The sequence below is a fragment of the Telopea speciosissima genome, chromosome 7, assembly GCF_018873765.1.
Source record: "Telopea speciosissima isolate NSW1024214 ecotype Mountain lineage chromosome 7, Tspe_v1, whole genome shotgun sequence".
Classification (NCBI taxonomy): Eukaryota; Viridiplantae; Streptophyta; class Magnoliopsida; order Proteales; family Proteaceae; genus Telopea; species Telopea speciosissima.
In genome coordinates, this window is record NC_057922.1 from 18909956 (window position 1) to 18927951 (window position 17996).

The following is a 17996-nucleotide window of genomic DNA, read 5'->3' on the forward strand; positions in this document are numbered from 1 at the left end:
CCGTTGTGCCAAGGCTCGTCCACTTCTCCAACTCAGTATGAATTCCAAATAGGAACATTTTCTAAAGCACATGGAGGTGCCTCTTTGTAATTCTTATGGATGTGTATTTGTGCTTGGAAGAGAATGGTGCATGACTAATTTACGTTGATATTTTTTTTTTGGGAGTGGGGGTTGGATTGATAGTTACAAAGTACTTAAAAAAAAGAGCGATCCAGTGCACGAGGCTCCTGCTAATGCAGGGTTTGGGAGGGGCAAATGTACGCAGCCTTACCCCTGCTTTGCAGGAGAGTCTGTTTCCAATTTTTGAACCCACAACCAGCAGGTTGCAATAGCACAACTTAACCGTTGTGCCAAGGCTCGCCCACTTACAAAGTATTTAAATGAAAAAAAGTATTGAAATTAAATTGACATAATTATTTAATTTATTTTGCGTTTATGTTCACTTCCAAAGATTTGTAAGAATTTATATTTTATGTCCTGCTTAGGTGAATTCTTTTTTATTATTTATTGGAACTTTGATTCTTCCCAGCATACATCTTTAACCAGTTGAACTGTTCTTATATTATGTTCTGAAGTTCAAATTTGGTGTCCCATAATCTCATGTCAAGTATTTTGCCACCTTTGTAGGGTTCAGTGAGGATGGAGAAGATAGTAACAGTTGCAATGGTTACTCGGAGGCTTCTGCTGGAGGATTCTGATTTGGTACGTCAGTTTCTTTCTGTTGTTTATTTATTATACTGCAGTTGATAGTTTCTGAAGGATAAGTACTATTGCATGGTTTTTTGAAGTTCTGAAGGGATTCATTGTTATCATAGTCAAGCTGCTCAATCTTATTCTGAAAGCAGGATTTTTTCTGAGAAAATATTTCTCTGGTTGAATGACTTGTCATTCAATGGAAACCATTTAAAGCTTTGATCTAGAAAGGTTGAAAGTGGTTATTGGTATTCCATGCAGGCCCTGCAGCCATATGATACAGATCGAGATCAGATTGAATTGTATATATCATCATCCGTAAAGCATGCATTTGCAAGGGTGAGTAATTTTGTAGTTGAATGCAGTCACTGCCATTGACTTTTTTTTTTTATTGGTAAACACTGCCCTTGGCTGACTTCTAAAGTTAGTATTACTGTTTCTTCCCCCTACCCCCCACCCTTGTTCAATAACTTAAATTTCATTAAGAAGTGAAGAACGTATTTTCAAAAGCTGAGAATATTTCCTTTTGTACTGAAAATCTATTTGTCATTTATTGCTACAGAAATGATATCGGTTCAATTTCTTGATAATCTAGTATATTTTGCTCTGTACATACATTGATTTCTAGCTGCTTGCTTACTCAGTTAAGAATGGCAATTTCCTACACAACCTGTCGACATCAATATGACCAGAAGTTAGATGGTTTGGATTGAGGAAAATTCAACATGATAGAATATGAAGTGGCATTTAGGGTCAAGGGTGTGTAACCCGCACAGTCAATTTGACACACGAACTTTTTGACCGTAAAATCTGAAAATAAGTAATACATATGTAAACTTGATTTAATAAATTGTCACTTGGTGGTTCAATGTATGCATGTTGTAATATGGGTTCAGGGGTAGAATAGTCATAAGGGTATTTCTGTCATTGTACTCATTCCAGGATGTTCTTCTCTTCATCATAAATAAAGATGGATGTAGTCTCTTTGACTCAAGCCAGTATTCACGGAATTCTACATCGCATTAAAGCCAAAAATATTCCGGGGATATGGGAATTGAATTTTTTTCCTTTTTTCCTTTTTTTTTTTCTCTCTCTCTCTTCTCCATCGTGATTCTGCCCTAAGGACAGCCACCACCGCAAGCAGCAGACCCTCTTCCACCTTCCGCCAGCCCCTCCACCACACTCCGCCACCGCCGCCAGGCCTTGACAGCCCCTCAACCACCACTGCCAGGCTCCACCAGCCTTTCCACCCCCTTCCAGCCTGCAGGCTTCTCTCCTTCTCTTTTTCCTCTCGCGAGAGGCTTGTTCCCCCTTGCCGCGATTTTTCCCCCCCCTTGGGGGTGAGTTGACTCCCACCGAGGGTTTTCCACCTTCCCTCCTTATGTTCTAAATTTTTTAGGGGGATTTATTTCTGTTTTTTTTACCAGTCATCATGCTTGACAACTCTGAGATCACTTCTGCCTCATCTGGTTCTGATGGTTCGTCGCAATGTGACTTAATTCCGTTCCCGATGAATCCCACCAAGTTGAATGGCAGTAATTATTTGTTATGGTCTCGCTCTTGTTTATTTGCGATTGATTCCCGTGGTCTCTCTGGCTACATCACGGGCGCTCAGGTCAGGCCTAAAGAGACTGGTTTTGCGTAGCTGCGATGGATTAACTTCAATTTCTTGGTTATGTCATATTTGGTTAATTCCATGGACCAAGATGTTGCCGAGCGCTATCTCCTTCTTGATTTGGCTGCGAAGATTTGGAAAACAGCCAAGGACACCTATTCTCAGGTTGGGAATGCTGCCAAATGTTATGAGCTTCGTCAGAAAATCCACTCTACCAAGCAGTTGGAGTTGTCTCTGTCTTAGTATTACAATACCATGTGTACTATGTGGCAGCAGTTGGACTTTCTGGGCACATTCACCGCCACCTGCGATGTTGATGCCACGGCCTTCCGTAAGTGGGAGGATGGCTTATGTGTTTTTGATTTTTTGGGCCTCAATATTGAGTTTGATCAGATCCGTGCCAATATTTTGAATGGCGACCCACTTCCATCTCTGGAGCAAGCCAATGCGATTCTCTCGGCTGAGCCATGGTTCATCATGTTACTCAAGAACGATCGGCTCTTATCTCTGGTTCACAGGCTTCCTGAGGAAATTCTTCCCAGTCTGCTAGTACTGATCGGCCATCTGGTGATCGCCCTGCCATTAAATGCGATCACTGTGGGAAGGAGTGGCATACCAAAGACCGCTGTTGGAAGCTTCATTGTCGCCCTGCAGAGACTCGCAGGTGTGGGAAGGGTGGTTCCAATCGGCCTTGTAACACCCGTGTTCATCAGGCAACTTTTGACGAACAGCCTGATCAATCTCTTTCCTAAGTTGTGACTGAATTGCAAAATCTTCGGGATATGGTGAATCGATTGGACACATCTTCTTTGGCATCAGTATCTCCTTCCATGGCTGCCTCGGCTTTGTCTCTGCCTACCAACACAAATTCCACTTCATCGACAGGTATTTCATTTGGTGGGAACTGCAGCTCGGTCATGCCCGATTCTTGGGTGATTGACTGGGGCAACCGACCATATGACAGGTTCTTCATCTGTTTTTTTCCAAATATTTTCCTCTTTCTGGTCATAACAAGGTTTGTGTTGTTGATGGGTCACTTTCTCCTATCTCGGGGAAGGGATCTGTCAAGTGCACTTCCTCTCTTAGCCTTTCCTCTGTCTTACATGTTCCAAAGTTTACTACTAATTTGCTTTCCAGTAGTAGCCTGGCCAAGGATTTAAACTGCAAAGTAACATTTTTTCCAACCTATTGTTTGTTTCAGGACTTGCCAACGAACAATACGATTGCATGTGGTAAAGTGGTTGGTGGTCTGTAAGTGCTTGATAGTTCCCTGGCAGCTTTGACAGCTCAGCTGGCATCTTCTGATTTTGATTCTGCACTATTTGAGTTGAATAATTGGCATCGTTGGTTGGGCCATCCTCCTATAGGAGTTTTATCTGCTTTATTTCCTAGTCTAGTGAAACGGTGTAGTAGACATAATTTTTCATGTGATGATTGCACTTTGGCAAAACAAACTAGAAGTATTTTTCCTATTTCCGATAATAGAAGTAATGTGCCTTTTGGTTTGATACATTTTGATGTGTGGGGCCCTGCCCAATATATTTCTATTTCTGGATTTAGATGTTTTGTCACTTTCATTGACTGTTTTAGCTGGACAACTTGGGTGTATTTGATGCATAGTAAAAGTGATGTCTTCACGTGTTTCACTCTATTCCATAAAATGGTCCAGACCCAGTTCGATGCCAAGGTGAAGATTCTCCGCTCAGATAATTGAAAAGAGTATATGGATGGTGCTTTTCGCTCCTATTTGGACAGCCATGGAATCATACACCAGACTTGTGTTGACACTCCTACTCAGAATGGAGTGGCTGAACGCAAGAACAGACATATCTTGGAGGTTGCTTGTTCTCTTATGTTTACTATGGCTGTTCCTCCATGTTTCTGGGGTGATGCTGTCCTTACAACAACCTATCTTATCAATCGACTTCCCTCACTAGTCTTAGGTGGCCGCTGTCCCTTGGACATATTGGTTGGAAAATCCACTTTTGTTGTGCCTTCAAAGGTCTTTGGCTATGTCGTGTTTGCCAGGAATCACCATTTACATGGCAAGTTTGATCCCAAAGGACTGCGGTGTGTTTTTTTTGGGTTACTCAGCTACCCAGAAAGGGTATAGATGCTATCATCCTCCTACACGAAAGGTCTTTGTCACCATGGATGTCGTCTTCCGGGAGTCTGAGGCTTACTTTAAACAGCCAGTACCTCTGCAGGGGGAGATTCTAAGTGGTGAAGAGGTCCTGCTGATTGCTCCTCTGGACATTGAGATACCTACCATAGAGGATGTCTCTGTTGAACTAGAAGATGAAGTTACAAGTCAGGAACAAGTGGGGCAGATTGAGCAACAGCAACAGGTGCAGGGGGAGAATAATGTAAGGACTAATGTGCAGACTTACACTCGGGGAACTGATTTTCCTTTGGAGGGCCCTCGGTACAAAGAGACTACCACCACCAACCCCTCACAATCGGCATTTGTTCCTGCTCCACGTCCTGCTCCGAGTCATGTTTCTGGTAAGCCACCTCCTGATCCCAGTCTTGATTTACCTATTGCTATTCGGAAACCAAAAAGGAGTTGTACACAACATCCTATTTCCAACTTTATGTCTCTAACTCCTGCTTTCCATGCTTTCGTATCTTCTTTATCCTCTGTTTCCATCCCTAACAATTGGTAGGAAGCAATAGCCGAACAGAAATGGAAGGATGCGATGAATGAAGAAATGCTTGCCCTTGAGAAGAAACAGACCTGGGATTTGGTAAGTCCTCTACTAGAAAAGAAACCGGTTGGTTGTAAATGGGTCTTTGTTGTGAAGCACAAGGCTGATGGCTCAGTGGAAAGATACAAAGCAAGACTCGTAGCCAAAGGGTTTACCCAAACCCAAGGAATTGACCATCAAGAGACCTTTGCTCCTGTAGAAAAGATGAATACTGTGCGGGTTATCATCTCATGTGCTGTAAATCAAGGATGGGAACTCCAACAACTTGATGTGAAGAATGCATTCCTACATGGAGATTTGGAAGAAGATGTTTACATGGAGATACCTCCTGGCTTTACCTCCTCTGAGACTCGGGGAAAGGTGTGTACGTTAAAGAAGGCTCTTTACGGTCTGAAGCAGTCACCAAGGGCTTGGTTTAGCCGATTCCATAAGGCTATGGTTGCTTATGGGTATAAGTAGAGCAATGCTGACCATACATTATTTGTTAAAAGGATGGGACAGCAAATGACCATTTTGATTGTCTATGTTGACGACATAGTGATCACGGGTTGTGATGCATATGAAATCCAAAAGTTGAAGACTTATTTGGGCACTAAATTTGAAGTCAAAGATTTGGGGAGATTAAGATATTTTCTAGGGATTGAGGTTGCCTATTCGGCTAAGGGCATATCTCTTTCTCAAAGAAAGTATGCCCTAGATCTATTGAGTGAAACATGGATGCTTTGGTGTAAACCAGCAGACACCCCTCTTGAGCCCAACACACATTTGAAGAGTAAGGAAGGTGACCTAGTGGACAAGGGTCGTTATCAGAGGTTAGTTGGCCGATTGATATACCTCTCTCACATACTCAACCAGACATCACATTTGCTGTGAGTGTTATCAGTCAATACATGCATGATCCTCACTCTTCTCATTTGGAAGCAGCATGCAGAATACTCCATTACCTCAAGTCCTCTCCTGGGAAGTGAGTCTTGTATTCTTCACATAACCATCTCCGGATAGAAGCATACACTGATGCAGATTGGGCTGGCAGTCCTGATGGTAGGAAGTCCACATCCGGATATTGCACATTTGTTGGAGGGAACCTAACTACTTGGACAAGCAAATAACAAGTTGTTGTAGCTCGATCTAGTGCTGAAGCTGAATTTCGAGCTATGGCACAGGGTATTTGTGAACTTCTCTGGCTCAAGGGGCTTCTTCAAGACTTGGGGATGAATGCTGATCTTCCAATGCGGCTCTACTGTGACAGCAAGTCAGAAATCAACATTGCTCACAACCCGGTCCAACATGATCGTACCAAACATGTTGAGATTGACCGACACTTCTTCAAAGAGAAATTGGAAGAGGGAACAGTTTGTATTCCATTTATCCAGTCTAGTGAACAGTTGGCTGATATCCTTACCAAAGGGATCAGCAGTAAGTTATTGTTAGCAAGTTGGGCATGTTTGATATGAATGCACCAACTTGAGGGGGAGTGTTGTAATATGGGTTCAGGGTTAGAATAGTCATAAGGGTATTTCTGTCCTTATACTCATTCCAGAATGTTCTTCTCTTTATTATAAATTGTAGAAACCGCTTCCTCTAAAAGGCCGACCTTGTAAGAAAGGGAGGAAACAATATATATATCATACAGGAGCTCTAACACAGCGGACTATTTAAAGGGGGATACGGATGGATAAATAATTCAACACCTGCCTGCTCCCAGAGGGACTCGATACCGTGACCCTTGTCTGCTTTGATACCATGTAGAAACCGCTTCCTCTAAAAGGCCGACCTTGTAGGAAAGGGAGAAAACAATATGTCTATCATACAGGAGCTCTAACACAACGGACTATCCAAAGGGGGATACGGGTGGATAAATAATTCAACATAAATAAAGATGGCTGTAGTCTCTCTGACTCGAGCCAGTATTCATGGAATTCTACAATGCATATTTTTGCTTTACCTTTGGAGGAAATTGATTTAATGTATCCATTTAATAAACTGGTTCATTGTCAATTTGAAAACAGATTTAGACTTTAATCAACATATAGCCTGAACTCAACCTATTGGTACTAAACTAACATGGCATTGTCACGATAAGGTCATAGCAGATGAAACTAACACAATTGCTGGTGCTTGTTGACCGAAACATGACCCATGTATTGGTGGGTCTTGTTAGTGTTGGGATGCTCAGTAAATGGATAACATTCAGGTTAAGGCAGTCTCTCACAACCTGATATTCATACGACCCAAGGCATGACTTCGCACAACCCATTGCCTTCTCCCTGCACACAGATGCTTGCTTGGATTTTGTTAATGACATGCATGTGACCATTTTAATCTTTCATTCCCTTGCCTGAAGGCCTGTCGGTATCAATTTTCTCTTTGTCAGTTTTTTTTTTTTTTTTTTCCAGCATGGGACTTAGGAATGAGATTTTCTCGTTGACTTTCCCAGACTTAAGTTTTTGCTCGGCATCTGCTCCCAACAACCTAACCTCCCTTTTTTCCTCCTCTCCACTCTCAAATCCACCACACCTACATAAGTGGAAGAAAAGCTCAGCCAGTTCATACAGAAAATATGGGCCACAAATGACATGTGACAGACACCCATACCTAACAACCACCAAGAACCCACAAGCCTCACCACCCAAGAGAGAGAGACCGGATGAGGGTTAGGAAAGGTGAACAAGAAATAAGCAGAAAGGAGAGGCAGGATGAGGGTCTGTCTATAAGGGCTACCCCTTCCTACCCTACAGCCCTACCTCTACCCTGATCTCTTCTGGCAGATCCTCTGTACTTGGAGCCAGGAGATCCAAAATGCAGCAATTTAGGTGTTGAATTTTATCCCCAGCCTCTAGATTGCTGAAAATCCCAAAAGTTCATTATTCATCTTAGCCTTGATTTTCTATTGGTTTAAAAAATGAGATCTTGTTTGCTTTCTAAAAATGTGTAGGCTGTTGAAGTCACATCAGCGACAGTGCAGGAACATTCATTAGCTTTACTTGCAGAAGAGACTAAAAAACTACTGAAAAAAGAATCAACAATATACATGCCCGTTTTATCTCAATGGGATCCCCAAGCAACTCTTGTTTCAGCATCCCTTCTGCATAAGCTTTATGGGAACAAGTTGGTAAGCTTATAGTACATGATGGTTAAAGTTGACATGTGGAATGGTTACTAGAGCTATTGAACTTATTTGGTGTGTTATCTTCAGAAACCTTTTGTTGATGGTGTTGAACATCTGACGGAGGATGTTGTATCTGTATTTCCGGCAGCGGATAACCTTGAGTACTGTGTATTAGCACTCATTGCATCTACAAGTGGAGAAGAAAATGTGGATGCCTATTGCAAGCAAAAACTTAAACTATATCAGGTCAGGCTTTTTACTTCACATCCTGGGACTGTTCTTTCCCCTTTTTTTTTTTTAAGATTTCCTGGATAAAATCTTTTGCTAGTATTACTTTATCTTTTGTGTCTTTTAACTCAATTTAGAATTAGCTAGGCACGATCAACTTTCGATCTTATTATTACATTCTCTGTTCATATTGAAACAATAACTTATGTACTTGTGGTCATGCATGCATAAGTTTTCATTTTAGCATATGCTACTTGTAAGAAAGGTGTCGAGTATTGGTATGATGGTATCGGTCAGCATAGCGGGGGGATGGTTATGAGAGACGTCTTGGAGATGTATCGGAGAGACGCTAAGAAATGCATAGAAAGGCTTAAGAAATGCGTGAATATGATTAAGATGCGTACTAAATGTTGTTTTGAAGCATAATACACCATAAATAAGTAGTAATTTCGTCCGACCATAGGACATTAGGCGGTCGGAACCAATATTCACTGTGTGGCAGATCAGTTAGGGCCCAAATTGTGTGCAAGTAGGTTGTGAGTGGTAGGGGGGCTGGGGGCACAGACCCAGGGCAGGGGGTCTGGAGCGTCCAATTCAGTTTCTTTTGATTAATTTTAACACCCTACTGCCCTAGATCTCGAGTAAACTATGAGGATGTCAGGTGGCATTTCAGTAATTTAAAGAAAAGGACAAGGGTATTTTGTTTTGTACCATTGAAAAATTGGCCGAAAGAAAGTTATTGGAATGATAAACAACTTCTAAAAGATGAAATAAAACAACTCAAAGTCAGATTTGCTTACATAAATTAACAACCAAAATTTAACGAAGAATAATAATATAGCTAACTAGACTCAAATCAAATCCCGATACAATTACTAAGCCCCGAATACTGAATATACCTTGTTTCCCAAAATAAAGAAAGTAAAAATACCTTGCTGCCCAGAATAATAATATAATTGGTCCTGTTATGATTTTATTTCGATAGCTTAATATTAAGTGGGCGAGCCTTGGCGCAACAGTTAATTTGTGCTATTGCAAACTGTTGGTTGTGGGTTCAAAACTTAGAAACAGCCTCTCCAGCGAAGCAGGGGGTAAGGCTGCGTACATTTGCCCCTCCCAGACCCTGCACTCCTGCAGTAGCAGGAGCCTTGTACACTGGGATGCTCTTTTTTTAGCCCGATATTATTAGGTCATACAGGGTCACTTGGTAGGGCTTATTGACATACTTTAAGAGTGGAGATACAATCATTATCCATAGGGTTGTGCACAGGAACTAATTGTACATCAACCCCCATTGTAAGTTCTGCCCATAGCTGTCTTTCACATCTTGCCACCTTCTCTCTCTCTCTCTCTCTCTCTGGATCTCAGTTCTCAAGGAACCCCTGCAACTGCAAGTATTGCTGCAAACATGGAGGGTACTCCACAAAGACGCTTTTCATTGAGGAAGACAATGATCTTAATTCTCTTGCGGATATGGAAGCTTTGATCGAGGGCCGATGCTGTGACTGCAACCCAACACCGGTAAGTATCTTCATCTTCTGTTTTTATCTTCTTCACTTCTTCTTGGGTTTTAACCTTCTTCTCCTTCTCTTCTCTTTTTTCCTTGCTGCAGCTACTGCCAGGTAGTGGGTTGGCATGGCTGATGCTGGCCAGTGGCAGTGTCTGCTCTCGGCTTTCTGTAAAATTAGGGGTTCCTTCCTCTTTTTGCAGGTTATATCTGCATCTTGACCGTTTCGAAGTGTACTGAGTCGGTATCGAACCGTCTGGGGTCCTATCAACTGAGACGGTCAATATTGGTTCGATAAAATTTATTTATTTATTACTGTGCCATCTTTGTACCTTACCGTATCAGTAGCTACCAATTGGCCCGGTTCGTATCTTACTTATTTCCTTGCTTGTAGACCTGACTGCAGTACTTGTCTGGGTCAGGATACTTCAGTTTTTCATTTTTCCATACTGGACATGTTTCTGTTTGCTTACAAGGAACCACCTTTCTCTATACCTTTTGCCCCTCAGAAGAGTGACTCTTTCAGGAAATGGTCCCCTATCTCTTATGTGGGGTTGTGGATAGGAACACGAGAACTTCATATTGAATGAAGAATAATATATGTGGCTGTTGTCTCCTTTTCATGCATTGGATTCCGTCTTGATTGTGTTTTCTAGATGAAAGAAATGGATATGAGTTTAAAATTTTGACACGGTTACTGGGTGCCTGACCTAGCACCTGTTGTGAAAATCTTACGCTCACTGAAGAAGTGTTGGTGCTGGCATTTAACATGGGTAAGGGCCACGTGGGGTTGTCCTACATGGAAGAATTTTGAAAATAAAGTCTATCTCTCTCTATCTCTGCCTCTCTCTTTCTTTTGGTAAGCAATAAGTTGAGTGTTTAAAAATTGAATCAGAAGCAATGGTACAAAGGCACGAGTTGCATGAAAGTGACAACTGAAAGTAGAAAAACAAGAGAAGCAAAGCCATATAATTTATGACATCCAGTGATACCTAGAGCTAATTGCTATAAGCAAGGATTTATGTATTGGTATCGGATATTGTATTAGAGGGGTAATTTTAAGACACGTATCGTATCACTTCTATCAAGGGAAGAACTCGGCTTACTCACTAGGAATGCACCCTAAGGGAAAGTTCCTGAGTCAGTTAATTCGAATCAATGACAGTCAATCAAATAAAACAAGAGCACTATATGTTCCCTACACGCTCCCTACTTAGGCCTATATCGGAGAGACGCAATGTACGGATGGAAATGGTCAAGAAATGCATGGATGTGCTTATGAAGTTGTAAATCAAAGGTAGCAATTTAGCAAAGAAGGAAGGAGATGATGGAGGGAAGAAGAGGTAGAAGAAGAAGATGAAGAGGAGGAGAGAAGCAAATGGCGGTAGAAAGTTGTGGGAGAGAAAAGTCTTCTCTCTCCTGTATTGAATTACTTAGCAAGTTGGCATTACAAGAGAATATTACATCCTTTGCCCCCAAGCTAATATAACATAGTCAAAGGAGGTAAAAGGTAAAAAAAGGTAAAACACATTATAGCAATATTACAACATAACACCCATGTACCTAAAGTACTGATGCAGGAGCAATCCCTTGGATCGGCCCAAACCTGTTGGGGGACCCATATGAAGGTGAACCTGGTCCAATTAATTTTTTGGGTTTAATAGGATATTTAGTTAGTTATTTATTTAGATTTATTATTGGGATTTTCTCTTGTAATATTTTACTTTGAATGGGTTACCTATTAGCGGTAGAGTCCTTTCTATGTTTAAATAGGCTAATTAAAGATAGAGTTGTTTTAGGGTTTAATCTCAGTTTTAAATTACCATTAGGAGTCTTTATTTCTTCTTTAAATACAAGATTGTAACCTCCACAAGAGATTGGTTTGAATTGAATTTGAAGAATGGGTTTACCTGCGGGTTAACAATATGAGTGTGCTGTCTCTCTCTCTCTCGCTCTAAATCTCTCTCTAAATCTCTCCCTTTACTTCTCCATCTTCATTATTATTCTTCTCTCTCCTCTTCACTTCCCAGCAATCATTCTCTACTCTTCAATTACCCCTTCTTCTTATATGTTATTTCCAAGTTTACTCTTTTCTATACACTATACTATTATCCACAATTTATTATTTTCCCTCAATTAGTTTGATTCCTGTTAATTACAAGTTTGCCATCACTTGTATTATCGAAGTGGGCTCATAAGTGATCCGATTTGGGTTTTGGAACCCGGATCCGCATCAAGTATCCTTATTACATGAACTCTAACATATGATACATATAAAATACAGTTTTGAAGCATAAAACATATTATTTTGCAATATGTTAGTATATTTCAGTTTGATGTTAGGATTTGAGTTTTTTTTACCTAATGTATTCATGTATATATATAAAAAAAAAAAAAAACGATTTGAGCACCCCAAAAAAAGTCTGCAACTTTACCTTTGTTTCGCCCAAATTTGTTTTGCTCCATGATTTGAGCACTATAAATCCCCAAAACTTGTTGAAATGGTGAAGATTAGGGTCATTTTTTTTTGTGCCTAATAATTTTCTCCAACTTAGATCAAAGTGAAAAACAAGTTTCCAAGGCCTTCGGTTGCTCTCAGTTTTTTTTATCTCACTCAAGGTTTGTGTTTTGCAGGTTTAAAGGAGGTTTATCAAGTGTATCTTACTTGTATCAATCCCTATCGGATCGTATCAGCTACGTATTGGACTGTATCGACTCTTATCGGTTGATACATTTTCTTTTTGAAAAATAAGTATCATATCGATACCCTCTGATACCGATACTTATCGGTCGATACAATATGATACACACTGATACTTAAAACTCAGGCTATAAGGCTACAAAATTAGAAGACAGAAAATACAGAAAATTCGACTACTCTAATAACATGAGTGAACCTCCGTGGACCCTTTGTGCTGGATTTAGCCCATGCAATGATGGTGGACAAGTGGAGAAGTGGTGAGGAAGGACATGCATAGTCTAGGTCTGGTCCCAAGTATGACCTCGGACAGAGCCTATTGGAGGGCAAGGATCCATGTCGCAGACCCCATTTAGCTGAGATTATCCTGACGTGTTGGGCTGTGCCTTTTGCCTCTTACTATCTTTCATCTTTCTATTTATTTCCAATCATCCATTTGTCCTTTTCCTTTGTGTTTTCTCATCTCTTTCCCCATCCCTCTTCTCCAATCTTTTCTTCCCTTTTTTTTAGAGTATATCTATGTTTTTCTCTATTCTGTTTGTTTAGATCCATGTAGCCGACCCCATTAAGTTGGGATAAGGCTGTGTTTGTTGATGTTTTAATGATGGTGGACAAGTTACCCTCAACTATATATTTTTTTTTTGTCAAAATCTTCTCTCAACACTAACTGCAGTCCCATCTTGAGCGAATGAAGCTCCACTGTAATTGAATTCACTTCTTCAATGGGACTTGTATATCTCCTCAACATTTCCCCTGTACTGGATTTAATAAGACTACCAACTCCTCCTGGCCCCAGTTGCCTATAAAGGTTCCATCAAATTTAGTTTCACTATTCCCTTGAAGGGGGGTTGGGGGGGAGTCCATACCACCCGTGCTTTCTCCTTGATGATGTGGGATCTTTGCACCTTGTCCCAATTTGTAAAGAAAAAAGTAGATGGGATATCCTTGAATAGTGAATTCGCCATTGCCTTTGAGCTACCGTCACTTTCACTTTTGTGACAAAACCAAGGAGAAAGCAAACCAGAATCTATGACTAGAAGAAGGAAGGAAGCGAGAGAGAGAGATGTGAGAACACTGTTGAACCATGATAGACTCAGAACGCTCTATCGTGGTCCTCCACGGCTCCACCTTTATATATATCTAGCTAGTAGCTAATAGACAGATTCTAAGTAGGAATCCTTGTAAGAGTACAAGTACAACTTTAGTTACAAACTGAAAAGGAACTAAAACATAAACACATGAGGATACTAAACCATAAACATATCACGATAGGGACACTCCCCCTATCGTGATCAATAACATTGAACCCAACAACCAATAGAGTCCCCTTTACCTTATACATTTAACATTCCCCCTCAAGCTGGAGCATATAATCCCAGGCTCCAGCTTGGAAGAACAAAGAACCCAACTTGTACTGTTAACCATATGTAGAAGCCAGTAGTCAGCAGCACCACCTTCAAGTCTCAATACAAGCACATTAGCCATCAATACAACAGTGGAGAAAAGCATTTGTATCAAATAAATCCATACAGCAACGAATAAAATAAGTGGTAGAGATTTCAACTGCTAGCCAAAATATCGTAGCATTAACAAATAACAACATCATACGGCCTTCTCAAGGAAGGCAAGTAGTAACCTTCACAAAGAAAGTGCATTATAAGTTGCTGTGAACCACTGGTAAAAGTGCAGTATAGGTTACTGCGGACCATTGATAAAGTGCAGTATAGGTTACTGTTGACCACTGATAAAAATGCAGTATTGGCTACTGCGGACCACTAATAAAAATGCAGTATAGTTTATTGCGAACCACAGAACACAACAAAAGATTGCTTGGAACCACAAGTAGCTGCATAAGGTTTGTTGGGAACCACAAGTAGCAGCATAAGGTTGTTGGGAACCACAAGTAGCAGCATAATGTTGTTGGGAACTTGCTGGGAACCACATAAAAGAATCTTATTGCTGAATACAACAAGTATAACCATCTTCATAAGAAAATATTGTTGCTGAAGACATGAGCAGATGACATGAACAAGCGAATAATAATAATCGTCAACTGATGACTAAAGTAGATAACAATAATAATTTTCGAATACCAGATGATAATTGTAATCTCTCTCTCTCACGTGTAGGACTACATGTGGACATATAATGCAGGTGAGAACACCAAACTGAACTGAAAGACGATCCAACTATGTGATACATGTCATCTTCAAGCTATAGATGAACAAGATAATGGTAAATCTGTAAGTAAACCATGCAATCCGGGGTTTAAACCCAATTATTGGCCCACCCGAGGGAGGGAAAACCCGATTTCAATTTTCAATGAAATAGTGGTGAAGGGAAGGAATGACAGAACTATAGATATCTCAAAGTAAAAAGAGGAATGGCATGACCGTATATAACCAAACAGGGGAGGGTCACTTGATAGACTAAAGGAGAGGACACAAGGGCAATTACTATTTATTGTTGGGGATGAACTTGGCAATAACATTAAATATGGTAGGGAGGAAGTTAGACACAAAGAACAAGGGTAAATTTGGAAAGAAAAAAGAAAAAAACTATTGTGTACCTTGCTGTTTTGCTTTCTATTTCTATCTTGGGTTGTACAAGGGGCTTGTTCCACTCTGGGGACATCAGATTCCATATACCGTGATGAAGTTTGCATCCTTTGAGACCATGGTAGAGATGATTTACAAGCATGTCATCTCCACTCCGAAGGACCAGTGCTGCAAATATCTACAGCTGGGTGTTAGCTTTGCTGGTGTTTTCTGTTCTGTTGTCTCTCATCCAGTTGACATTCTGGTCTCCTTCCTCAACAATGCCAGGGGGGCCACTGTAGGTGATGCTGTGAAGAAGCTAGGGGTGTGCGGTCTCTTTACTCGTGGTCTTGGCATCTTGCACTTCATATTGTGATGATTGGAACCCTAACTGGAGCTCAATGGGGCATCTAAAATGCTTTTCAAAGTTTTTGTTGGGCTGCCAACCACCAATGGAGTTACACAAGCTCCTCTACCCTATGTTATTTTTTTTAAAAATGTTTCAGCAACTAGGGTTTTCAGATTTGTTTCTCTTCTTCATAGCTCTGATACCATGTGACAAAACCAAGGAGAAAGCAAACCAGAATCTATGAAGAAAACAAGAAAGAGTGAAGAAAGGAACCGAGAGTGAGGACGAGAGAGACGGAGAGAGACGATGGAGAAGATGTAAGAACATTGCTGAACCATGATAGACTCAGAACACGCTCTATTGTGGTCCTCCACCTTTATATATATATCTAGCTAGTAGCTAATACACAGACTCTAAGTAGGAATCCCACTAAGAGTACAAGTACAACTCTAGTTACAAACTAATAAGGAAACTAAAACATGAACACATAAGGAGACTGAACCATAAACATATCACGAATTCACGATAGGGATACTCCCCCTGTTGTGATCAATAACAATGAACCCAACAGCCAATAGAGTCCCCTTCACGTTATACATTTAAGAACTTTCACTCTCTCAAAGATCACCGCCTCCGAAGCGAAAACATAAGGGAATAGTCGGCGTTTCTGTCCTTCCCAAAACACCACAAACCAATAGGAATGTAGCTCTCCACAGGAATCTCCTCCTGGCCCCAAATTGGCTCGAGTTCTTAAACCATATCAGTCCCACCACATCATTAGGGAAAGACCACTCTACATGAAAGACGGAGAAAGTGAGACTAATCCTTTTAGCAAACGGCACTCAAGAAGAGATGATCAACTGATTCCCCATTCTCTTTACACTTGTGGCATATGAAGGGGAGTGAGCAACACCTGCCATCCTCAATTGATAAATATCCAGAGTTAGTACCTTTCTGTGGGTAATCTCCTATCCTAAAGCTGAAGATAAAGTCCCTTGTTAAATAGAGCTCCATGCTTTACATCAGAAGTCAGCACTCAGAATGCCTAGACAGAAATTTGATGCCTCTATTGTGGAATGAGAAAATAAATGGTGTACCCAGTGCACGAGGCTCCCTCCACTGCAGGTCTGGGGAGGGTCATAATGTACACAGTCTTACGGTCTTACCCCCGATTCGCGGAGAGGCTGTTTCCAGACTCGAACACATAACCACTAGGTCGCAATGGAGCAACCTTACCGTTGCGCTGAGGTCCGTCCTCTATCATGGAATGAGAAAACGTGGTCTAGATAATACCGTTCTCCTTTTCTGACAGGATGTCTCATTCTTTATGGATAGAACCAAGTGAAGGTTTATATTTCTTCTGTTGTTGGCTAACTGTTTCCTAATACTGGAAGATTTGGATTACTCAATTGCATTGCACTATGTCACTGAAGCTGCACACAGAGGACACATTACTAGTGGATAGAATAGATGAAATATAAAAATTAAAGCGGCATTATTCGTTTCTTCTTCCTTTTATTTTTCCACCCTTTTCTCTGCGAATGTTTGGACATGTTTTGTTGACATTGCCTTTGTCATGTGATTTACACATTCCAAGGTTCTCATGCAATGTTAAAGAATGTGGCATGAAGCATGGTTAATTTTGAGGCATTCCATTTTTTAGTTAGTTTGGTTGTCTTCATTTTCTGCTTCTTTTATTGTTAAAATTGTCCATTTTCCTTTTTTTTTGGTTTTAGATCGAGACAATATCTGGAACTCTGGTGATGCGTTGGGTGAATTCACAACTTGGGAGACTCTTAGGGTGGGTTGAACGGGCTATTCAACAGGAGGTAATTTCTAATGGTCAAGAAGTAAATGTTTAGTTTGTTGCTTCTTCATGTATTATATTTCACTTTTGTTTGAGAATTACAATCACCTTGATATTTGATGAGAGATTTGTCTTTTTGATCAGTAAAATAGAAAATTTTCTTGTAGCTTATTCAGGTTGGTTGTTTGACACTATATGGTTATGGGCTACCTGTGATTTAAACATGTTATTGGGGTTATTCCTTGTTGTTTAAACAAGGGCATTGTGTCAGAAAATTGTGTGTTGGGTAGTTTTTTCTTTGGGCATACTTTGGTAATTGCAGTATATTTTCCACATTTAGCATCCAGAAATGGTGAAGTTTCAACTTTTCTTGAAAGTTGGCTGCTTGGGTTTTCTCCTTGGGATCTCCAGTTTGGTTGTCATTGTGGGTGGTGATTGAATTTATTTTGAATGAAAAATAGACAAGGATACAAATCATGAAGTAGGAGAAGAAACACACTAGAATTGAATAGTGTTGTCTCTACTCATTAATTTGTACCAATTTTTTTTTGGTTTAGAGATGTATATATGTAAACAGCCTTAGAACTGAATGCTTGAGTGATCAATATGGATCACCAAGCTCCTTTATTTATAATCAAAGAGTTACAATAATCATACTAGAATTAGGAAAGCTACCCTTGCCTATTCATATTAGGAATACCCAAATAAGAATAGGCTAAGGGAGAACAAATATAAAAGAGGACAA

General features: G+C 40.5%; 1 protein-coding gene across 2 annotated transcripts in view; it reads left to right on the top strand.

The window, feature by feature from the left end:
- Positions 1 to 17996, top strand: part of LOC122667665 (protein unc-13 homolog) — a 142199-nt gene that overhangs the window by 43486 nt on the left and 80717 nt on the right. For both annotated transcript variants that reach the window (XM_043864037.1, XM_043864038.1), the window contains exons 13-17: positions 628 to 702; positions 955 to 1032; positions 7952 to 8128; positions 8213 to 8371; positions 17181 to 17273. In XM_043864037.1, coding sequence (XP_043719972.1) covers positions 628 to 702; positions 955 to 1032; positions 7952 to 8128; positions 8213 to 8371; positions 17181 to 17273 — 582 coding nt within the window. The remainder of the gene's footprint in view (positions 1 to 627; positions 703 to 954; positions 1033 to 7951; positions 8129 to 8212; positions 8372 to 17180; positions 17274 to 17996) is intronic.